At 38.3% G+C, this 23,990-nt stretch overlaps 2 protein-coding genes and 1 long non-coding RNA gene across 7 annotated transcripts in view; 2 read left to right on the top strand and 1 right to left on the bottom strand.

Moving 5' to 3' along the window:
- hal (histidine ammonia-lyase) overlaps positions 1-13,137 on the top strand; it is a 16,251-nt gene extending 3,114 nt beyond the window's left edge. The window contains exons 1-20 of one of the 2 annotated variants that reach the window (XM_055192549.2): positions 4,970-5,265; positions 5,388-5,448; positions 5,598-5,625; positions 5,705-5,779; positions 5,850-5,922; positions 7,899-7,965; positions 8,052-8,089; positions 8,188-8,313; positions 8,501-8,640; positions 8,730-8,777; positions 9,092-9,239; positions 9,451-9,546; positions 9,628-9,686; positions 10,487-10,567; positions 11,559-11,624; positions 11,696-11,861; positions 11,991-12,125; positions 12,395-12,503; positions 12,603-12,672; positions 12,862-13,137. In XM_055192549.2, coding sequence (XP_055048524.1) covers positions 5,019-5,265; positions 5,388-5,448; positions 5,598-5,625; positions 5,705-5,779; positions 5,850-5,922; positions 7,899-7,965; positions 8,052-8,089; positions 8,188-8,313; positions 8,501-8,640; positions 8,730-8,777; positions 9,092-9,239; positions 9,451-9,546; positions 9,628-9,686; positions 10,487-10,567; positions 11,559-11,624; positions 11,696-11,861; positions 11,991-12,125; positions 12,395-12,503; positions 12,603-12,672; positions 12,862-12,993 — 1,965 coding nt within the window. In that variant the 5' untranslated portion in view covers positions 4,970-5,018 and the 3' untranslated portion in view covers positions 12,994-13,137. Of the gene's footprint in view, positions 1-4,969; positions 5,266-5,387; positions 5,449-5,597; positions 5,626-5,704; positions 5,780-5,849; positions 5,923-7,898; positions 7,966-8,051; positions 8,090-8,187; positions 8,314-8,500; positions 8,641-8,729; positions 8,778-9,091; positions 9,240-9,450; positions 9,547-9,627; positions 9,687-10,486; positions 10,568-11,558; positions 11,625-11,695; positions 11,862-11,990; positions 12,126-12,394; positions 12,504-12,602; positions 12,673-12,861 lie in introns of those variants that run through there. The other variant, XM_055192550.2, reaches the window with a different exon arrangement.
- Positions 11,762-23,990, bottom strand: LOC129433852 (uncharacterized). Of its 2 annotated transcripts, none has more exons than XR_012370003.1 (4): positions 23,540-23,990; positions 22,393-22,686; positions 21,883-21,943; positions 11,762-11,893 (listed from the first exon to the last, which is right to left on the bottom strand). It is a non-coding gene; the product is annotated as an uncharacterized lncRNA (long non-coding RNA). The 2 variants fall into 2 exon arrangements; XR_012370002.1 differs by having other exon boundaries at positions 22,393-22,683.
- Positions 13,286-23,573, top strand: nox5 (NADPH oxidase, EF-hand calcium binding domain 5). 3 transcript variants are annotated; one of them, XM_055192548.2, is made up of 17 exons: positions 13,286-13,804; positions 16,147-16,268; positions 16,347-16,497; positions 16,607-16,817; positions 16,996-17,233; positions 17,313-17,466; positions 17,542-17,717; positions 17,813-17,995; positions 19,807-19,963; positions 20,140-20,282; positions 20,460-20,618; positions 20,716-20,760; positions 20,842-20,966; positions 21,116-21,200; positions 22,413-22,512; positions 22,598-22,764; positions 22,949-23,573. In XM_055192548.2, the coding sequence occupies exons 2-17, from the start codon at positions 16,149-16,151 to the stop codon at positions 23,078-23,080; spliced, it is 2,346 nt and encodes a 781-aa protein (XP_055048523.2). In that variant the 5' UTR covers positions 13,286-13,804; positions 16,147-16,148; the 3' UTR covers positions 23,081-23,573. The 3 variants fall into 3 exon arrangements, with proteins under 3 accessions (XP_055048523.2, XP_055048522.2, XP_055048521.2); XM_055192547.2 differs by lacking the exon at positions 13,286-13,804 and having other exon boundaries at positions 16,081-16,268; positions 19,807-19,939; XM_055192546.2 differs by lacking the exon at positions 13,286-13,804 and having other exon boundaries at positions 16,081-16,268.

The raw sequence follows: 23,990 nt of genomic DNA, 5'->3' as shown, positions 1-23,990 counted from the left end.
TGTTGTTTAAAAAAGTTAGCCCCTGACTAGTAAATTGCCACCATTTTCAGTCAATCATGATTGGATAAAAGTGCTTATAACATTTATTGGGGTCTAGTGGTGGCAACAGTTGTTGTCACATACCGTCTGTCCTGAAGAGAGCGCCATCTCCCCAATTTTACGATACCTTTAAATACAGTATAGGGGTTAAAATATAATGTTAGGCAAGTGTTTGCATAACGTAATAACTTTTCTTTATTGCCTTACAAATGCATCTACAGTAGCACTTATATACTCATCTTACATACTGTTCCTTTAACTATTTATTTGTATGATACAGCTGCAAATAAGTATTTGAACACCTGAGAAAATCAATTTATATATTTGGTACAGTAGCCTTTGTTTGCAATTACAGAGGTCAAATGTTTCATGTAGTTTTTAACCAGGTTTGCACACACTGCAGGAGGGATTTTGGCCCACTCCTCCAAACAGATCTTCTCTAGATCAGTCAGGTTTCTGGCCTGTCGCTGAGAAACACAGAGTTTGAGCTCCCTCCAAAAGATTCTCTCTTGGGTTTAGGTCTGGAGACTGGCTAGGCCATGCCAGAACCTTGATATGCTTCTTACCAGCTTTCAACCACTCCTTGGTTATCCTGGCTGTGTGCTTCGGGTCATTGTCATGTTGAAAGACCCGGCCTCAACCCATCTTCAATGCTGTAACTGAGGAAAGGAGGTTGTTCCCCAAAATCTCGCAATACATGGCCCCGGTCATCCTCTCCTTATTACAGTGCAGTCACCCTGTCCCATGTGCAGAAAAACACCCCCAATGCATGATTGCTACCACCCCCAAGCTTCACAGTAGGGATGGTGTTCTTAGGATGGTACTCATCATTCTTCTTCCTCCAAACACGTTTAGTGGAATTATGACCAAAAAGTTCTATTTTGGTCTCAACTGACCACATGACTTTCTCCCATCACTTTTCTGGATCATCCAAATAGTCATTGGCAAACTTAAGACAGGCCTGGACATGTGCTGGTTTAAGCAGGGGAACCTTCCGTGCCATGCTTGATTTCAAACCATGACGTCTTAGTGTATTACCAACACTGTAAAAAAATTCCGTAGAAATTGCAGCTGGGTTGCCGGTAATTTACCGTAGATTTACATTTATGTTATTTACTGGCAAGATTTTGTTCAAAGTTAAATGAACATTAAACATTTACAAGTCTTTGTCTTCACAGAGTAAAACTAAAAAAACAGCATCTAGCAAAACATTCTGGGAAACAAAATCTGAAGCAAAAAACAGAAAAGGTTGATGATGATTTCTGGTTCCCAGAATGCTTTGCATGAGGCTGTTATTGTATAGTTTTACTCTGTAAAGATAAAGACTTTTTAATATTTAAAATTTATTTAACTTTGAACAAACTCTTGCCAGTAAATAACATAAATGTAAATCTACGGTAAATTACCGGCAAACCAGCTGCAATAACATTGTAATTTCTATGGATTTTTTTTACAGTGAACAGTAACCTTTTAAACGGTGGTCCCAGCTCTTTTAGGGTCATTGACCAGCTCCTCCCATGTAGTTCTGGGCTGGTTTCTTACCTTTCTTAGGATTATCGAGACCCCACAAGGTGAGATCTTGCATGGAGCACCAATCCGAGGGAGATTGACAGTCATGTTTAGCTTCTTCCATTTTAAAAACACATATGTTTAACTCTGCATTTACTAAATGAGCACTTTGCTGCTTCACACTGACTGCACTTTTAACTCAAGTCACTTTTACTCCTCTTTTATAATGTTTTCTTTTCTATGTAAAGCACTTTGAATGACCTCTGTGTATGAAATGTGCTATACAAATAAACTTGCCCTGCCTTGCCTTGCCTAATACAGCTTTCAATATTATGGACCAGCTACAGTATTAAAGATTTCACTTCACTTATTTTCAGTGTTAACTGCTAATGTATAGTAGATGGTACACTGTCAGAAATAAAGGTACAAAAGATGGGATGGTACCCTTTAAAAAAGTCCTAATATGTACCATTTATATACAAATATGTACCTTTGAGGTACCATTATGTATATTAGAAGTACCTTCACTGCAAAAAATGAATGTCTTAGTATTTTTGTCTTCTTTTCTAGTATAAATCTTAAAATTCTTAAATTGAGATACATTATCTTGGTAAGCAAGTGGCTTAAGATATTAAGTTTTGTTTATTGAAATAAATGATGTAAATCAAGAGTTTTTATTTAAAACAAGTCAAAATATCTGCCAGTGCAGTAAGAAAAATAAACTTCATTCCAGTTTTAATTTAATACAACAAACTTTAAGTTAATTTTTTGACTTGTTTTAAGTTAAAAAAAACCTCTTGATTTTCATCATTTATTTAAAAAAACAAGACAAAAATACTAAGTAAGACATTCATTTTTTGCAGTGTTTAAAGTCTTGAAAATTGTTGCTAAACACATTATAAATGTTAGAAATGCTGAAGCAGTTCAAAAGACTGTCAACTAGTTCTGAATTGCAGAGTTAGCTCTATTTTACCCAATAGAATCTTCTGGAGCTTGTCATGACTTGACATATTTATACAAAAATAACCAAACAAATAGAAATATAAGTTTTTGGCTGTTTAATCTTATTCAAATGTCCTATTTTGAATCATTTAAAATCATCATAAGGCACCCTTGGAAATCTTTCAAGGCTTCCCTGTGGGCCCGGGCACCCTGGTTGGGCAACACTGCTTATACTAACATGCCCTCTTTAGGGGTAATGTTTGAAAATTGGTACTAAATAGCACTTAAAGCTCGTAATCATATGGGAACCATTTTTAGTGCTATATAGCACCTACAAAGCACCTATGAAGAACCATCCAAGGGTGATAAAGTACCACTATAGCACCAGATATGGTTCTATATAGCACAATATGGTTCTACACAGGTACTACATAGGTGCTATATGGCACTTAAAATGGTTTCCCATATAATTACGAGCCAGTGAACCACATTTTTTATGTATGTTACACTCCTGTTCTAAGTAGATCACAGGTTTAGTTGATCACAACCTTAGTAGGCCTACCGCTAATTATTATCACTTATTAGTCATAAGTTATTACATAAATAATAAGTTATTACATTACTATCTGTACATTACATTACCCTGTTCTACCCTATTCTTGTTTTCCTTATTTGAGATGTTTTGTAACAATGCAAAATTATGAAAAGCACTATATAAATACATTTGAATTGAATTGAACTGTTAGATTATAAAGATTATAGCTATTACAGTAAATTGGGGAAAATACTATTAATTCATGTCAAATTTTAACCCCCAAAACTAACATTGTTTTTATACATTGGCAAGTAACCAACATGAAGAATATATAGTATATTATAGTTTGCATCTGAATAAAATGAAATGCTAATGCTCCCTAATACTTCCTCCTGTGCATCTCTCAGTCATGGGCAGCTGTATATGATGGGCTCTTTCTAAACATGACCTACATTCAGGACCCATCTGCATAGATGTCCATATACACTCACCGGACACTTTATTAGGTACACCTGTCCAACTGTGTTCAACTCAATGCATTTAGGCATGTAGACATGGTCAAGACGATCTGCTGAAGTTCAACCCGAGCGTCAGAATGGGGAAGAAAGGTGTTTTAAGTGATTTTGAACGTGGCATTGTTTTGGGTGCCAAACGGGCTGGTCTGAGTATTTCAGAAACTGCTAACCTACTGGAATTTTCACGCACAACCATCTGTAGGGTTTACAGAGAATGGTCAGAAAAGAGAAAATATCCAGTGTGCGCAGTTCTGCGGGGGCAAATGCCTTGTTGATGCCAGAGGTCAGAGGAGAATGGCCAGACTGGTTCGAGCTGATAGAAAGGGAACAATAACTCAAATAACCACTCGTTACAACCGAGTAATGCAGAAGAGCATCTCTGAACAAACAACATGTCGAACCTTGAGCCGGATGGGCTACAGCAGCAGAAGACCACCCCGGGTGCCACTCCTGACAGCTGAAAACAGGAAACTAAGGCTAAAATTCACACAGGCTCACCAAAATTGGACAGTAGAAGTTGGAAAAACATTGCCTGGTCTGATGAGTCTTGATTTCTGCTGCGACATTCAGATGGTAGAGTCAGAATTTGGCGTCAACAATATGAAAGCATGGATCCATCCTGCCTTGTATCAACGGTTCAGGCTGGTAGTCGTGGTGTAATGGTGTGGGGGATATTTTCTTGGCACACTTTGGGCCCATTAGTACTAATTGAGCATTGTGTATTGTTTCTGACCATGTTCATCCCTTTATGACCACAGTCTACCCATCCTCTGATGGCTACTTACAGCAGGACAACGCACCATGTCATAAAACGCAAATCATCTCAGACTGGTTTCTTGAACATGACAATGAGTTCACTGTACTCAAATGGCCTCCACAGTCACCAGATCTCAACCCAATAGAGCATCTTTGGGATGTGGTGGAACGAGAGCCTCGTGCCCTGGATGTGCAGCCGACAAATCTGCAGCAACTGCGTGATGTTATCATGTCAATATGTATATATTGTACTTTCATTAAATACTTTCACTTCCAATCTGCTTAATCCCGGCCTCAGGATTCAGAAATACTGCTTTGTTGGCAGAATCTATTAAGAGATTTAAAAATGCTAATATACAAGAAAACATGACAGATGCTCTTCATATACTGTTTCTTTAACAACAAGTTGAAATAGATTTGTTGTTATACTCAAACAGCTGTTTACAATTTTTGATTTGTGTCGATTTGCATTGAAACTTTTTATGGCCTCTGAGGGCCCACGTGCCATTGCTTGCTTTGGCCTAGCATGTTGACTACGCTTTTGACAACCATTTTTAACAGAAACTTTGGTGCAGAGATAACTTATTCAAACACACACCCCCATACTCTTCTGTGTAAAAAAGGAAGGGTCCAAAGGACAGCTTCTGATTGGCCCATTGGAGTTTGTTTATCATTAAGTCGAACTGCTGCTCATCGCAGCTTCAGTTGTTCAGTCCAGCGCGATGCCTCGCTTCACCGTCCACATCCGTGACGAGTGGCTAACCGTTCCATGCAAAGATGCAACCTACACTATTAAGTGGTTGGGCATGGAAGCTCTCAAGCGTTACATTAAAAACAAACCTGACAACGGAGGGATCCGGTCAATCAAAGAAGTGCATTTTTGGGTCAGAAGATGCCAAGGATTGGGGCTGTTGGATAATGATGATATCATTGAAGAAGTTCTTGAGGATAATGACTTTGTTGAACTTGGTAATGTCTTACAAATGCATTATGGTTGATGTTTGTAGAGGTTTGTTGTACAATTCTGACTTGGGACTTAAGAAATTGTTTACCACGAGTGAGTCAATAACTCATTTTACTGTTATCTTCAGCATTTGAAGGAGACACTATGTCAACAGACTTCATACCAAGCCAGCCTGGGACTTCACATCTGTATCTTTTATTCTGTTGTTTTATATTTTATTATTTGGACATCCATGTAAATGATTGTTGTCTTTTGGAAGATCTCCCAGACGTTCATTGCTATTTACTCAATGTGTAAACACCATCAAGTCTGAAAGTCCTTAACCTAGCAAAATCAGAACAAGAACGTACAGGCCACCGATAGATGTAAGTATTGAATATTACTAACAGACATATAACAATTTGACTACCATGATTTGAATTAATGTCATCTCTCCATCTTCAGTACATTTCTCTAGATGGAAACAGCTTGAGTTCAACAGATCTGGTAAATTTGGGGAAAGGCCTCTATAAGATTAAGGTGAGTTGGTTGTGATGGATGTGTGCAGTGGTTTACAAACAATTTTCATTGAAATACATTTGATCTTTAGTTGACTCCAGAGGCTGAGCAGAAGGTTGTGGAGGCAAGAGAGCTTCTGGATACCATTGTGAAAGAGAATAAAGGTCAGAATAATGTCAGTTTACACTACGTTGAAATAAACTTTCTTGTTTAAGACATATATTTTAAATTGGTCCAGTCTGCTTATTAAGTCTGAAGTCACATGCACCGCTTCCGGGTCCAAACGCTCTGTCTATCAGATGCCTAAAGCAACAATGTAACAATGCATACTAACATATACTCATGATGTGCTTTAAAATGATTGAAAAATCACAAGTCTAACTTCCACATCCATGCTGAAACACAGATGATGAGATCTTTAGGAATCATTAAAATATCAGGAATGCCGTTGAGTCGGGAATGTTTTGTATACCATGACTATATAAAATCTTAGTTTTAATTGTGTGATATAAATAAATAATATGTTGAGTCTGTAGTCTCATTTGAAATGAGTGGATCCTTGGACCCAGAAACTGCATTCCTTACAGCTTTCAACCACGGATTTAGGATTTTTTTCCACCTCAGTGGGAAATGATGTCTGGGACGGCGCTCTTTTATGTTAATAAACACTTTAAATCATTTGATGTTGCTAAATCATTTGTAACGGATTACTTAATTTAGACATAATTAATGAGGTGGGAAATATCTTAAATTCGAGTTGTCTGGAATGCAGCATAAGTATGAACCTTACAACCAACCAGATCTCCCTAGCAACCAAATAGCAACGCTTTAAAGTCACAATGAAACGGAAGTATCGATTGTCTTATTTTCACTGTGGTGACGTATATCTGAGTGAAATGGCTTTTGAAATGAGGACAAAAGTTAGGGCTGGACTTGAATTCATCCATTGATTGGATCGTTGGAAGTTGGGTCATGTTGTTATTTGCTAATAGCTGCAATCTTTTCCCGGGCCCTCCAGGAAAGAACTGGAAAGAAAGAGAGATTGTTCCGAGAAAGGGATATTTGCGTTTTTGATTAAAGATTATGAGGGCACATGAATTTAAAAAAAAAAGAATTTGAAAAAAAAATCACTATTCAAAAAGTTTGAATATTCAAAACATTTCATTGTGACTTTAACAACCATTCAAAACACTAACATTGTGGCAGAGACTCTCATCAGTCAGAAAACGTAAAGCTAATTTAGTACAGAATGTCACAAATTTGCAAAGTTTTTAATTCATACCCTGTTAAAAAAGTTGGTTCAACTAAAAAAAAGTAAGTTACCTGCAGTGTAAAAAATATGCAGCATTTTTGTCAAATCAACATATATTTTTATGTTACTTTAACTTAAATTAATTTTATCAATTTTAACTTTATTTTATAAGTTATGCTAACCTTTCTCAAACCAAAACTTAAAATAGTAGGTGGGATTGACTTGCAAAACCAAGTTGTTTTAACTTCATGCTGCATTTTTTTTACAATATGGTTGATTTAAAATTATTAATTCAACTTAAAAAAAAAATTGAGACAAACTTTCTACCGTATTTTCCGGACTATATGTATAAGGCGCATTAGTCAAAAATCCATTTTGAAGAAAAAAAAACATATATAAGTCGCAGTGGACTATAAGTCGCGTTTATTTAGAAAATTATTTCCCGAACAGCAGACTGAAGAGGTGTCCGTACATGTTAAAGTAACATAAACAGTTATTTACACAATACACAATAGCATACAGAACATACCTAAGAGGCTACATAGGCTAAAGTAACACGACAAGCCAAATCAAGTTCAAAAAAGGTCCCAAAGTCTTTTTACATCACTGAATCCATTGAATTCCATAAATACAGGAGCAGCATAGAGCAAACTCTCGCGGCTGTAGGCGGTAATGGTTTCTCTTGGTTCATATGAAATTATTTTGACGTATAAGTCGCACCTGACTATAAGTTTCAGGAACCGCCAAACTATGAAAAAAGTGTGACTTATAGTCCGGAAAATATGGCATGTAATATTTTTGAGTTGAACCTACAAATCTCTTTTTACAGTGTATTAAGAAGTCTTGATTTCTTTTATGATTATTTATATTTTCTTTATTTTTCTATAGTTGTATATGGCATCACTACAGGGTTTGGTAAATTTGCACGGACTGTCATTCCAGTCAGCAAGCTCAAGTATATTTTTTACTTCTTCAAAGTAAATTTATGTTCTTGAAAGTTTTTAGCTTCAGGTCATGTTGACATGCGTTTCTGTCATGCAGGGAACTTCAAGAAAATCTCCTTCGCTCACATTCATCAGGTAAATGTACATTTTGGTGTGCCCAACCTCATGAATTTCCTTAAATGTTACTAAATGGCTTCCTTCTTTCTTATTTGTTATTGTTAATGTGACTGTAGGTCTGGGAAGCCCTTTGAGTCCAGAAAGGACTAGAATGCTTCTCGCCCTAAGAATCAATGTTTTGGCTAAAGGTCACAGTGGTGTTTCATTGGAGACCCTTCACAACATGATACAGGCATTCAATGGTATATTCATCATTTCTGCACTGGCTATCAAAAGGGATTATTGTGAGGTTTCTTTTGCACAGCTCAAAAGCACCACATGAAACATAAGCTTTATTAAAATACTATTAGCATGAAGTCTGTTTGAACAGAGACCCTTATGTTTGAAATTTGCATAGTCATTTTAATAATATTTCATTTTTCTTCCCAGCTTCCTGTTTGTCCTACGTCCCAGAGAAGGGCACGGTAGGTGCGAGTGGAGATCTCGCCCCCCTTTCTCATCTCGCCCTCGGTCTGATGGGTGAAGGAAAGATGTGGTCGCCCAAAAGCGGCTGGGCAGATGCCAAATATGTAAGCATCTTCTGTCGCCTTTGCTTTGTTGTTGATCAGACCCTTACATGAACTTATTTACTCCTCGTTTGACCTTTGTATTGGAACAGGTCTTGGAAGCACATGGTCTGAAACCCATATCTCTGAAGCCAAAGGAGGTACGGTTAATCCCCCCGCTGTCAACATGTTTATCTCCTTTTGTTGACTTAGAGCTGTTATGTAGGTCTGAAACTTGTTCTTGACCCCTTTCGGCCATAGTTAATGATATCTAACAGAACCCAACTCTTAAAATCGTAGGGTACAAATTTGAGTCAAATAGTTTTGCAAGATGAGTTGTGAATGTTTTAAAATGCTTTGAAGGGTTTAGATAAATGCTCGAGTACTTCAGGTGGTTGCTAGGGTCGGAGAGTTGGATTAATAGTTTGTTAAATCACTAATCGGAGTTTATTACGGAGTTTAATACGATTTACAGGGTTTAGCATTAATCAATGGGACCCAGATGATCACTTCATTGGGTGCAGAGGCCGTGGAGAGGGCTGAGGCCATCGCCCGCCAGGCTGACATCATTGCTGCCCTGACCCTAGAGGTTCTGAAGGGGACCACAAAAGCCTTTGATAGCGGTGAGGAAAAACAAACAGTAGCTCCTATGTCAACATTGTATTGATGTGCTGGATATGACCAGGTGTATTTTGACATTTTTCAACTGTAAACATTGTAATATAGACAAATCATACATTTATATATCACTGAAGCCTTAGTATGTAGCTTAATGACATGATTCTTCCTTTTCATGGTTTTATTAGACTAAAACTTTATGCAACTTTTCTGCAGATATCCATAAACTCCGTCCTCATCCAGGACAGAATGAAGTGGCTTTGCGGTTTCGTTCTCTTCTGGATTCTGATCATCACCCGTCTGAAATAGCAGGTGAACACGGTGTTCATAAACTTCACTAAAGTCTGTTTAATCATTCAGTGACAACTACATTTGTTCTTTTAATCTTTGCAGAAAGCCATCGGTTTTGTGACAGGGTTCAAGATGCCTACACCATGCGCTGTTGTCCACAGGTACCGTACACTGTCAGAAAAATGGTAAAAAATGGCGGTACACGTTAAAGTGCACCTAAATAGTTCATATTAGTACCTTAAAGGTGCAAAACATTATGACCACCTGCCTATTATTGTGTAGGTCCCCCTTTTGCCACCAAAACAGCCATGACCTGTCGAGGCATGGACTCCACTAGACCTTTCTATCAAAACCAGCATTCACTTTTTCAGCAATTTCAGCTCAAGTATAGCTTGCCAGCCTTTCCTTGCCACATGCATCAATGAGCCTTGGCCGCCAATGACCCTGTCGTCGGTTCACCGCTTTCCCTTCCTTGGACCACTGCAGACAGGAAACACCCCACAAGAGCTGCAGTTTTGAAGATGGTCTGACCCAGTCGTCTAGCCATCACAATTTGGCCCCTGTCAAAGTGACTCAGATCCTAACGCTTGCCCATTTTTCCTGCTTCTAACACATCAACTTGTTTGTCCTCAAAGTTGATCCAACAGAAGAGCTGAAATTGCTGAAAAAGTGAATGCTGGTTCTGATAGAAAGGTCTAGTGGAGTCCGTGCCTGGACGGGTCAGGGCTGCCTTTGGGGACCTACACAATATTAGGCACGCGGCCATAATGTTATGGCTGATCGGTGTGTAAGGTGTACACATCTGTACCTAAATGTTACATTATATTAGGATCTTTTTAAAAGGTACTGCCCTATACAGCTTGAGACTATATTTTGGCCTTTTATTTCTGAAAGTAGTGAAACTATATTAGATATAGATATTTGAACACATTTTAATTCGGTTTTGCTTCTAATTTGACAGGTCCATGGAATTGCGAATGACACAATAGACTTTGTCAAGAAAATCATTAATACTGAAATAAACAGTGCCACAGACAATCCTGTATCCTTTTAACACCTAAATCTACTGTATCTTACCACTTTACAGTTAAGCATGTATAAAATGAGACTTCAGTGACTGCACTATTAAAGGGATACTCACCATGGGATGCCAGAAGGACTGTCTCAGTGAACCAGGGTCGTAAAAAAAAATGCCGTCCATGAAAATGGTATTCTTAATGATATTCCGTTTATGATAAAAGAGACACTAACGTTCACAAAATACACACAAGACACTCCCTTAACCGTAAACTTTAATTACACATGAGATCATGTGAGTATCTGGCAAACGCGAGCGTCTCTTTTATCATAAACCCTTTAGACGTCTGCAGTAGGCACTTATTTTGACAAGACACGTGATGCACACAGGATCTCTCAAAGCACAGAACACATATTTTGAAATATGACGGGCTACATTCACTGTTGTGAGGAATTCGCATCGAGCGCCCTAGAAAAAGAAGTCACCGGCCGCCACCTCCTATGATTTACTCATCCTCAAGCAATCCGAGATACACATGTCCATCAACTTTCAGACGAACACATTTGGAGTTATTTTAGTAAATGTCCTCGCTCTTCCAAGCTTCATACTGGTAGAAAACAGGGATCACGGAACAACTTCAGACTTTAAACCCTAAAAAAGTACATTCATCCTTTACAGAAGTAATCCACATGGCTCCAATCGGTTAATAAAGGTCTTCTGCGGGTAATCGATGCGATTTTGTAAGAAAAATATGTGTTTGTCTGGACGGTGATGGACATGTGTATTTCGGATGTCTTGAGAGTGAGTAAATCATGGGGTAAATTTGATATTTAGCTGGAGTATCACTTTAAGAATACCATATTCTTGCTGGTTAGCACTGGCTTGATGCTTATTAAGGTGGTGAACCAGCATGGACAGTATTTTTTGATGACTCTGCTTTGCTGAGGAAGTCCTTTGGTGACCATGCATACCGAAAGAAACTGCTTTGTACCTTTTGGCCTTGACTACAACTTAGATGGTGTTTGCAGAAAGAGGAGAAACAATATCTGGTGGAAATTTCCACGGAGAATATCCAGCAAAGGTATTTATTCAACAAAAACAGTAGCGGTTATAATCTATAACACCATTATGATCCCTATTCTCCATTTCTAGGCTCTGGATTATTTGGCGATCGGGGTACACGAGTTGGCTTCCATCAGCGAGCGGCGCATCGAACGTCTTTGCAATCCGTCGCTCAGCGAACTGCCTGCGTTCCTGGTGAACGAAGGAGGCCTGAACTCTGGCTTCATGATCGCCCATTGCACCGCCGCGGCTCTCGGTTAGCATCGCGAACGCACTCGACCGTTTATCCTGAAAGGAAAATTCATTACATTTTGACTACTGTACTCAATCCTGTTCTGAGTCATGTTGACCATTAACTAAAACACAGATGCATTTAACCCTGCAGTTTCAGAGAACAAAGTACTTTGCCACCCCTCCTCTATTGACTCCCTTTCGACTAGCGCGGCCACTGAAGACCACGTGTCCATGGGAGGCTGGGCCGCCCGCAAAGCACTCAGAGTGGTGGAGCATGTCGAACAAGGTCCAGAACCTGATATCAATCTCCCATACACCCAATAACATTTTTGTTGTTTAATTTAGCTAAACTGATACTGTTATGGCGCCCCCTAGTTAAGGAAACATAATGTGCACAAAGCATTATGACAGATTGCAATATTACTACTGATTTAATTTATAATGCAATAAAAGTAGCATAACAAGCATACTTCTAACATATAGTGCACTGTAAATCACTTTGGATTACAAATACTTATGTAATGTCTAAGTTTATTTGGGTTTTCTTTTCTACAGTGCTGGCAATCGAGCTGTTAGCAGCCTGTCAGGGTATCGAATTCCTACGTCCACTGCGTACAACAACCCCATTGGAGAAAGTCTACGATCTTGTGCGCACTACAGTCAAGTAGGTCGACCTGTGATACACTAAACTCCTAAAATATTGAACTTCTTGGTTAATAAATGACAAAACTCTTTCTTTCATCTATCTATCTCTAAACCCCAGGCCCTGGATGAAAGACAGATTCATGGCTCCAGATATTGAAGCTGTACATCGACTTCTTGTTGACCAAAAGGCAAGTTTCCCAGTTTCCTATCGGTCGTGCTTGCTAAGACAGCCGTTAGTATCGTGTAAATGTAGTGTAGTGTAAATCGTCTTGCGCTATTTGTGCAGTGAACAAAGAATCAATACCTTAAAAATGATTTTTAATATGCATTAAATGGTTTGCAGTGCATCTCTTATCTGTAATTGTTTTGTCTGTCAGGTTTGGAATATTGCCGAGCCATACATCGAGAAATATTGCATGGAAGTCATCCCAGAGTCCCGCCCCTCTTCCCCCACCGCCTTCGCTCTGGACCCGCCCCCATCACCAAGGAAACGGGTCAGACTGGAGTGACAGACAGCATCCCTGTACATTCTGTCTTATATTATAAAAATCTGCATAATTTATAGTAAAACTAGTTGGCATTTTGTTGGTCCATATGCAGCATCTGTGTCAAAGTTGTTTTAAATGCTAATGAATAAATATCTTTTAATATCAGTCTTTTGTTTTTCATTACAAGAATGGCAGAAGTTACAGGTAGCTGACAGAGATGCATATTAAAATATTTTTATTTTTATGTTGAAACATACAAATCAATCTGTCGTTCCACTGGAAGATGTTTTAACAGGTTGCTGTATTTGTTTTCGCATCTGGCTGGCAAACACATTAAAAATGTTGAACTTTTCTGAAGGATTTTTTATCTTTAGATGCTTTCATGCAAATAAATGCATGTGTTTAAAGTACATTTAATCATGACATGAAACCTATTTCTGGGTATGCAGGTGCCATGCTTTACCAGTTGAGCTAAACAAACAAATTTCTTTAGTTTGTATTATATGATTAAAGTCGCAATAAACAAGATTTGTGTGTAGTATGTAAGTGTCGTATGGGTAGTACCGAGGGCTGAACAGCAGGGGTAGGGATGTCAGAGGCAGCTGCTGTGTGTACTAGATAGTGAATATTCATAACAATACAGCCCAGCCTCTCTTTCTCTCTCTTCTATCCTCTATGAGATAATTAACTAGACTAGCTGTACCGCATCTTGAGATATAAGAAAACATTTTGCTATATCATCTGTCGACATATTATAGTTTGGTTTGTGAAAACATTTCAGCAGAAAAGGAATATATTTAAAAGACACCGACTGAGATTTTTACACCCAAAGGTAATGTCTTTCACTTTCTTGAAATACAAAATTGGGTAAACGTTGTAGCTCTATATACACAGGTTGTTAAGAGATGGCAAAAACAAAATAAAATGTACTAATTTTTATGTGTTTCAGTACAGATAAGATATAAAATGTCTGGTTATGTGGATGTGTTTGTTTACAGTTTTTCTCTGTCGCTTTGGAGCATTTCTCGAATCATTCTTAAAATTACCTAAATAATGCGTGCATTTCTCAGAACAATTTAAACTCCTCAACATCATGGATTTCCTGCAAAAGCCTGTAATCCTTAGTTTATCCCTTAAAATAATTTTTTATGCCTATGAACATGTCAGCCATATCAAAAAGTCCTTGTGTCTTAATAAACAAGACAGTCAAAATGTTTAGTTGACAACAATACACAGTTATAGGTGACAGTATTTTCTGATGAACTTTATGGCCACAGTTTTGATAATGATGATTGTAAACGAACATGGCTGCACTTTTTCAGTTTCAACAGTATGAACTCATTCATGTATTTGAAATATTGATTGCAAGAGATTGAAAAGAATTCACATTTACACCGTTACTTTTTTCTGTAAAAATGTTTTACACATTGTGGTATTAATTAATTGTGGTATCAACTGCATGATTGCAGTTTGTCCAAAACAATGAGAATTTGCTTTTATGTTGTGCACAACTGACTTGATGATGTGGAGATTAAATAAATTAATTCAGGGTTCCCACATCTTAGTTAACTTCAAATTCAAGTACCTTTCAAGGACTTTCCAGGTCCAATAACCTCAAATTCAAGGACTAAATGTGAGGACACATTTCAAGTGAGAGCAAGGACATCGTGTTACCTTTTAAGATACACTGTTACAGTTCCCTTTCGAGGGAACTCGCGCTGCATCACTGCAGTGACACTTTGGGGACGCCTCCAGGGGTAACGCCAAAGACATGGTGACGTGAGAGCCAGGAAGTATATCACTATCTGAAATATTGCCAAAGACAGCGTTACAGGGACGCAAGAAGTATGGCAAGGGAAACGCAGCATCTCATTCCCTTCTCAGGGAACAACAGTTACATATGTAACCCGAGACGTTTTCGTGTGTCAAACACAACTATGCAAAAAAGCATTTTGGTATGAATCAACATTCGCGTACAGAAGATATAAGCATTTAAAGCGAACAGTTTAGCACGCTTAAAAAGTCTAGAATTTGTATGATATTATCCTACACTACACAGGGAATAATATGGACCTATTCCAGAAAACTTCTTGCATTAAATAAGCACTTTCAATGACCTGTATCTATGTATTTTCAAAAACTTCCCAGAGCCTTGAATTTTTTTCCCCAGATTCATAAACTTTCAAGGATTTCAACAGCCTGTGGGAACCCTGTTCATTTATGATCCAAATGCTCCAAAGCGACTAAGAAAACTTGTAATTGTAATCCAATGAAAGCACAAATTAAGCTTGATAGACAGAAACACTGTCAAAAAAAGTAAAACAATTGGTCCCAAGCTGTCACCGGGGCAATCCTCTTTAAAAAGGTCCTAATATGTACCATAGAGGTACAGATATACATTTGGTACCAATATGTCCCTTTCAAGTACTAATATGAACTCTACAGATGTTAATTTTGAAAGGGTACAAGGTATTTATAGGTTGGTTGGTAGGTAGGTTTCTTTCCACTAGTCAGTTAATTGTTTAAAGGGGACATATCATTAAATGACTTTTTTTCATGTTTAAGTGCTATAATTGGGTAACCAGTGCTTATATTGACCTAGAAAATGTGTAAAAGATCAACTCAGTAACTTAGTTTTGGTAAACCATTCTCTACAAGCATGTGAAAAAATAGGTGATTGAAATTTGGCTCCCCTTGTGATGTCAGAAGGGGATAATACCGCCCCTTAATCTGCACTATCCAACCATGGCACTTTCATTTAGTGCAGAGATCAGCTCATTTGCATGTTAAAGGACACGCCAAAAAACGCCACATTTTTGCTCACACCTACAATGTGGCAATTTTAACATGATATAAAAATGATCTATGAGGTATTTTGAGCTAAAACTTCACATACATACTCTAGAGACACCAAAGATTTATTTTACATCTTTAAAAAGTCTTGTGAAATGTCCCCTTAAATATGACCACTTTTTAATGATTTTCAAGAGCAAATGTGTTTACATCATCTGGGTCACAGATAAATATTAATCATTAAAAGATTTTTTCTAACCACACCATTGAAGCTGTTTATTAAAACCACCTTAAACCTACTAAAGAAGACCACATTTGAAGAATAGACTTGAGTCATGTATGTTAAACGGTTAATACAGTGTGTGTGTTGTCGGAGAATAGACATGAGTCTGGATGAAGACACACGCTGGCTGGAATGGGTCACCGAGCAGTTCGAGAATATCGCAGGGGACGACAAAGAAATCGACCTGGATGAGTTTAAAACGGCTCTCAAAGTCAAAGAGGTCAGTGCTGAGTGATCTTTATAAACTTTATAACCTCTGTGCACATCAAGTGAAAAAAAATTTTGTAACCTGTTGCAGTCGTTTTTCGCCGAGAGGTTTTTCGCCCTATTCGATTCCGATGGAAGCGGCTCCATCAGTCTGGATGAACTTCTCAAAGCTTTGGATCTTCTGATCCACGGCAGTGAGACAGACAAACTACGTTTCCTTTTCCAGGTCTACGATGTGGATGGTGAGACTGCGATTGGTTGATAGGAACGCTTAACAAGTTATGCTGCATTAAAACATCAAAACTAAAATTCAATGTGCTTCCTCTTTCTTTCGGGGTGATCTACTTATAGGAAGCGGTTCAATAGATCCAGATGAGTTGAAAACGGTTCTCAAGTCCTGCCTGAGCGAGAGTGCCATCTCTCTTCCCGAGGAGAAGCTGGACGACCTGACGCTGGCTCTTTTTGAATCTGCCGATAAAGACAATAGTGGCTCTATAACATTTGAGGAGTTAAAGGCGGAGCTGGAGAGCTTCCCTGAAGTTATGGAGAACCTCACTATCAGGTGCACACTCGCATACATTACAGAGCCTCTTGTATTATTAATGATAGTGGATAAACATCAGGGCTTGGTAAGCAAATGGTCATGGATCATGAACTATATCCACTTTGTTCTTGAAACAAATCAGGGTCCGCTTCTTTCATTGAATATGAAGTCATATGAATGTGTATTATTTTCCCAGTGCTGCCAACTGGCTGAAACCTCCGGATCTGGAAGAGAAGAAAAGTAAAACTCCTCGCTACCTGACACGAGCGTACTGGCACAACAACAGCCGTAAGTTACTCTTCCTCTGCCTATATGCCCTCCTCAATGTTCTCCTCTTCATCATTGCCATAATGAAGAATTCATACGGAGGGTCCTGGTACATGTTGGCGAGGGGTTGTGGCCAGTGTCTAAACCTCAACTGCACTTTTGTTGTGGTGAGTTTGGCTTCACGTTTGACAGAGAGAGATATTACTGTGACATCGGTTCTTAGTTTCGTCTCCACTTAACCTACAGGTGCTCATGCTGAGACGCTGTCTGACCTGGCTGCGTGCGACTTGGGTAGTGAGGTTGCTTCCTATTGACCAGAACATTCTTCTGCATCAGATCGTGGGCTATGCCATCCTGATCTTCGGCACTGTGCACACAGTAGCTCACGTGATGAATTTTGGTAAGCTGTATTAAAATGTGATGATAAATGTAAAATTTGAAATGTGTGGAATTTAAATGCTGTCTTCAACCGTAGCACGTATGTCTAGGAAGGATGGAACGTACCAGCTTTGGGAGTATCTGCTTACCATTCGTCCCGGTATCGGCTGGATTAATGGAACCGCCTCCATTACTGGCGTGGTTCTGCAGGTTCTCATCTGTTTGATGGTGGTGTGTTCCAGTACATTTGTCAGACGGAGCGGCCATTTTGAGGTGATGGGTGTCGCTGGTTATTTGTATGGATAGGTTTTTTAACTGGAAGGTTTTAAACACTTTAACAGATCATGTTCTCATATGATTCTGTTTAGGTCTTCTACTGGTCTCATCTTTCTTATATCTGGGTTTTAGCCCTATTGATTGTTCACTGTGCCAATTTTTGGAAGTGGTTTGTGGTACCTGGTGTGGTGTTCCTCATTGAGAAGCTGGTCGGGATAGCTGTTTCCCGAATGGGAGGGCTGTATATAGTTGAAGTCAACTTGCTGCCCTCAAAGGTGCCGTATGAGTTAATGTATAAGATACATTATACATAAGTTTATACATAACCTGTAGAGCTGCACACAACCCTATATAGAGAGAACACACTATGCATATGCATCTTGCACACTACCCTATATTTAGAGAATACACTAGTCGTATGTATGCTGCCCACTACCCTGTTTAAAAAATACAAAATTTTCACATCCATTCTGCACACTACCCTATATTGAGAGAACACACTATGCACCCACGTGCTGCATAATACCCTAGTCTGTATATCGAGAACACACTATGCACATGCATCTTGCACACTACCCTATATAGAGGGAACACACTATGCACATGCGTGCTGCACACTACCGTATATTAAAAGAACACACTATGCACATGCCTTCTGCATATTGCCCTATATAGACAGTACAGTGCATACTGTACTATGAGCACTGCCCTAAATAGAAAGTGCACACCTTGTACACTCACCTAAAGGATTATTAGGAACACCATACTAATACTGTGTTGACCCCCTTTTGCCTTCAGAACTGCCTTAATTTTACGTGGGAATGATTCAACAAGGTGCTGAAAGCATTCTTTAGAAATGTTGGCCCATATTGATAGGATAGCATCTTGCAGTTGATGGAGATTTGTGGGATGCACATCCAGGGCATGAAGCTCCCGTTCCACCACATCCCAAAGATGCTCTATTGGGTTGAGATCTGGTGTCTGTGGGGGCCATTTTAGTAAAGTGAACTCATTGTCATGTTCAAGAAACTAATTTGAAATTATTTGAGCTTTGTGACATGGTGCATTATCCTGCTGGAAGTAGCCATCAGAGGATGGGTACATGGTGGTCATAAAAAGATGGACATGGTCAGAAACAATGCTCAGGTAGGCCATGGCATTTAAACAATGCCCAATTGGCACTAAAGGGCCTTAAGTGTGCCAAGAAAACACCGCCCACACCATTCCACCATCACCACCAGCCTGCACAGTGATAACAAGGCATGATGGATCCATGTTCTCATTCTGTTTACACCAAATTCTGACTCTACCATCTGAATGTCTCAACAGAAATCGAGACTCATCAGACCAGGCAACATTTTTCCAGTCTTCAACTGTCCAATTTTGGTGAGCTCATGCAAATTGTAGCCTCTTTTTCCTATTTGTAGTGGAGATGGGTGGTACCCGGTGGGGTCTTCTGCTGTTGTAGCCCATCCACCTCAAGGTAATGCGTGTTGTGGCTTCACAAATGCTTTGCTGCATACCTCGGTTGTAACGAGTGGTTATTTCAGTCAAAGTTGCTCTTCTATCAGCTTGAATCAGTCGGCCCATTCCCCTCTGACCTCTAGCATCAACAAGGCATTTTCGCCCACAGGACTGACGCATACTGGATGTTTTTCCCTTTTCACACCATTCTTTGTAAACCCTAGAAATGGTTGTGCGTGAAAATCCCAGTAACTGAGCAGATTGTGAAATACTCAGACCGGCCCGTCCGTCACCAACAACCATGCCACACTCAAAATTGCTTAAATCACCTTTCTTTTCCATTCTGACATTCAGTTTGGAATTCAGGAGATTGTCCTGACCAGGACCACACCCCTAAATGCATTGAAGCAACTCCAATGTGATTGGTTGATTAGATAATTGCATGAATGAAAAATTGAACAGGTGTTCCTAATAATCCTTTAGGTAAGTGTATAAAGAGTACACACAACACAATGCACATGCATGCTGCACACTACCCTATATACTTTATAGTAAACACTACGCACACTACAGTATGCATGCAAACCACATCTAACACCTGTTTCTTAACTGTGCTTTTAAGGTAACACATTTGGTTATCAAGAGACCACCATCCTTTCACTTTAAATCTGGAGATTACGTGTATATAAACATCCCTGTCATTGCCAAGTATGAGTGGCATCCGTTTACTATCAGCAGTGCCCCGGAGCAGCAAGGTAAAACAAACCTAAAGCAGCAAGGTAAAACAAGTTCCTATAGCTCAGTAGGTAGAGCATTGCACGAAATGGCATGGGTTCGATCATATTGTAATGCACTGTAAGTCGCTTTGGATGAAAGTGCCTGCCAAATACACATACGTAATGTAACAAAACTGAATGAGGAAACTCTCCTCTGCTCTATTTTCCATATTAAACAGATATTTTGTGGCTGCACATTCGTTCCATGGGTCAGTGGACAAATCGCCTGTATGAGTATTTTAGACAGTCAGAAAGCCAAACCATGAGCAACAAAAGGCTCACGGCCAGCCTGAGGAACAGACGGCACCAGAGAAGAGCACAGGTCTTGGCTTTTTTCCATTATACTCTCACTGAGTTCATTACTGATCTCTTTCATTAATGTAATTCTCAATAAGTGGGTGTTTCAAATCACATCAAGAGTGATTGATTTTTTTGCACACTCTCCAACATTTTTTGGTAATATTGCAATGCATCTTTACACTTTTTCCCCACCTCTTAGTCTACAATCTGCTACAATGGGACAGTGGCGTCTAATAAAGATGATTCTGTTGAACTGACCCTGTACAGAACAAGTGGAACCCACCCAGGTTCTCAAAAGCCCGTTGAGGACCCAGCGGCTCAGGTGGAACTCGGAGACGCCTGTCCGGGTACCAGAGAGGTTAGTTTTCTGAGTTAGATAGCTGATATAACATATTTTAGTGTCCTCAACAACCATTATGACAAATTATGACAACTTATACTCTGTTATCTCACAGCTCTCAGCAAAATTAAGTGAAAACCACAGATTTTGTAACATTAAGGTAAGCATTGCATTAACAGCTCTAATGGCAGTGACTTGACCATAAATATTTTTACAAAATGACACAGTTTTGCAATGACAGTGCTATGTGGATGGACCCTTTGGCACCCCTACACGTCAGATCTTTACATCCGAGCATGCAGTGCTCATTGGAGCTGGAATCGGCATTACTCCATTTGCATCTATTTTACAGAGCATCATGTGCCGGTGAGCCACACATGCAACTCCTTCTTTCATACACAATTCATACCCATTTATGTTGAAATAATAATAATAGTTATAAATTATATTTAATAATGTAATAATAAAGAGGACCTTTTATATTTTCAGCATATTTCCCCCTATTTTGTTGGCAGGTATCGTATGAGAAAGCAAAACTGCCCCAACTGCAACTACTCTTGGTGTGAAACTATTAAAGACAATGAAATGAAGCTGAGAAAGGTAAGTACAAACCCAAATTGGTTTAGGTGTAAACAGGTTTATTACACTGTAAAAAAAAAAAAAAATATATATATATATATATATATATATATATATATATATATATATATATAAGTTAAGGCAACAATTTGTAAACGTTTTTGGAGTCAACTATTTTTTTTTTAAGTTGAATAAACTCAAAAACTCAAACCAACAAATCTTTTTTACAGTGCTTTGTTGCAGGTACATTTTTAAGTTTAATCAACTTTACAAAGAACAATTCCCGCACACTATCTGCTTGCTGAAAAAAAGTATTTAATGACAGTTGCGTTGCAACGTTTCGATCAACTGATCTTCATCAGGCAACTGAGTTGCCTGATGAAGATCAGTAGTGTGCGGGAATTGTTCTTTGTAATTTTGAGACTTTTTGTCGTCTTATCCTACGCACCTATTGACTTCAGGTGTGCGACGCTAATTTGTTTAAGTTTAATCAACTTGAAATTACAAATAATAAAAATTATAAAAAGAAAGCTTTATTTTTTTATAATATATAGCAACTTCTCAGTAGTCAACAAAGTTGAAATGAACTGTAAATTCAAGTTTAAGTTTAAGTGCAACAAGGATTTTTTTTACAGTGTAGGTAGGCTGTCTATGAAATGTAAAAAAGCTTTGTCTTTCGATTGAAATAACCAACAATCCTTACCTTAAGTTTCTGCTATGTTAACCAATGACAGTTGTTTTTAGAGCAATCAGGAGTTTTCATCCTAGAGGAAGAAAAAGATTATGAACAAGATGTTTACAATTACATACATTTAATTGGATAAAAAATTGCATATGTATCAACCTATGTAAAGAATAATTGACGATAGGCAATTGAATTATAAGATAATAATGCACAGCCAATGTGGTTATGCCGCGGGTGTGCATTATTTTCTAAAAAAATTCAAAGGTCCGGAGTCAATTATTCTGCTTATACCACGGTTACCAAAAACATTGCTCTGGTGCCTATTTTTAAGACATTTGAAAAGTTAGGTGTGCATTTATCAAAAAATAATGCATACCCATGGAACATTTCTCAACCAATCAGAATACAACATTCAACAGACCCGTGGTTTAAATATATACTGTAAATATATATGACTTCAAAGCAACCAGACATTAAGCCACAAAGCCACAAAACTCTACTTTTGATTGCATCGTGACTTCAAAGAACCTTGTTTTGTTTTCTTTCAGGTGGACTTCATCTGGATCAACCGAGATCAGAAATCCTTTGAGTGGTTTGTGAGTCTCTTGACCAAGCTGGAGATGGACCAGGCCGATGAAGAACCAGAGGGTAGGACAAAGAGATGGGCCAGGCCAGAAATTAAACACAGATCTTTGGCCAAACTTGTAGAGTTGACACATTTTGATGTTTTCAGGGCGGTTTTTGGAGATGCATATGTACATGACATCAGCCCTCAGTAAGAATGACATGAAGGCCATTGGTCTGCAGATGGCTCTGGATCTGCTGGCCAAGAAAGAAAAGAGAGATTCAATCACAGGACTTCGCACACGAACACAGCCTGGCAGACCGGACTGGGCAAAGGTATTACAATACTACACTATATACTGTAGCTGTAGGTTAATATAATATAATAAGCATTATTATAAGGATGAGTTTTTGTGTTTGAAGAATCTGACACTTAGTCCTTGTGGATATAATACAATGTATAAGGTATAATTTATCAGATTTTAGGACAACAAACTAAAGATGTTCTGTCCATCTGCAGGTGTTTCAGAAGGTTTCTGAGGAAAAGAAAGGAAAGGTTCATGTGTTTTACTGTGGAGCTCCTGCTCTGGCCAAAGCCATAAAGGCACAGTGTGAACATTTTGGCTTTCACTTCTACAAAGAAAATTTTTAAACCATTTTTAGTTACTTGGTTGTTTTCAATCTCACCTCCCCTGTTATTGATCACAACTGGCCTATTTTCCAATGTTACATTTCATCACATTTGTTATGTTGCTTATTGTCTTTATCTGTTGAGTATCTAAACATAATCATATTTAGATTATTTAGGTTTTGTTTTGTTGTGCCTGATGTTGTACATGTTTTAATAGCATATATAGCTATATCTATACTGTATGTTATAATTTACGTATTTGTCTGTGTACCTCAATAATGAATATTGTGCTAAAATGGCCATATTGGTTTTTATGCATCGTGTGGCTAGATGCTAAAGATGTGTTAACATAGATGTGAGTGTTAGCTTAAATAACAAAACATTTCAGTTGATGCCGTGTAAAATTGTCTTACAATAAATACTAATGATAATAACAATATGAATTTACTCCAAAATGAAATAGAAGAGACTTATACTTACATGTAGCCTAAATAAAGAATATCAGTAGCATGTTTCCATTAGTATGTTCATCATGTTTGTATCAATGTAACATTAGTCTTTACGTTAAGCAATATATTTAAATTATAAGATGGAGGTTTGTTTTCTATATCTATTTCTTTTTTTTCTATAACATATTTCCTCTAATGTTTTTTACTCAGTTGTGAGTAGTTTAATGTTTGGGTAGTTTTCGAAACAAACGCTTCAAAGTTGCAAACCTTGCGTTTGTCTGGTTAATAGTGACATCTTGCGACTATGTTTAGCAGCGCAACACAAATCCGTTGATACAATTTATTACAGAAACTTTTATAAAGACGCAGATTTTTGGCCAAAAAAATATATGTATATAGATATCAAAAGTTATAAAAGTATTTTTATTTTATTTTATAAAATTATTAAAGCGACACGTATGTTTCAGTCAGCAGGTGGGCCT

This window comes from Misgurnus anguillicaudatus, chromosome 6, assembly GCF_027580225.2.
Source record: "Misgurnus anguillicaudatus chromosome 6, ASM2758022v2, whole genome shotgun sequence".
NCBI lineage: Eukaryota > Metazoa > Chordata > Actinopteri > Cypriniformes > Cobitidae > Misgurnus > Misgurnus anguillicaudatus.
Note: the sequence above shows the minus strand (reverse complement) of the source record. Positions and strands in the feature narration are given on the sequence as shown.

What these genes read in the sequence shown, in the direction of transcription:
- nox5 (XM_055192546.2), top strand. Translation starts at nt 16,101, where the DNA reads ATGTATGTTAAACGGTTAATACAGTGTGTGTGTTGTCGGAGAATAGAC. An exon ending in CCAGGTCTACGATGTGGATG is followed by an intron (nt 16,498 to 16,606) that starts GTGAGACTGCGA and finishes ATCTACTTATAG; the next exon opens with GAAGCGGTTCAATAGATCCA. An exon ending in AGCTCACGTGATGAATTTTG is followed by an intron (nt 17,467 to 17,541) that starts GTAAGCTGTATT and finishes CTTCAACCGTAG; the next exon opens with CACGTATGTCTAGGAAGGAT.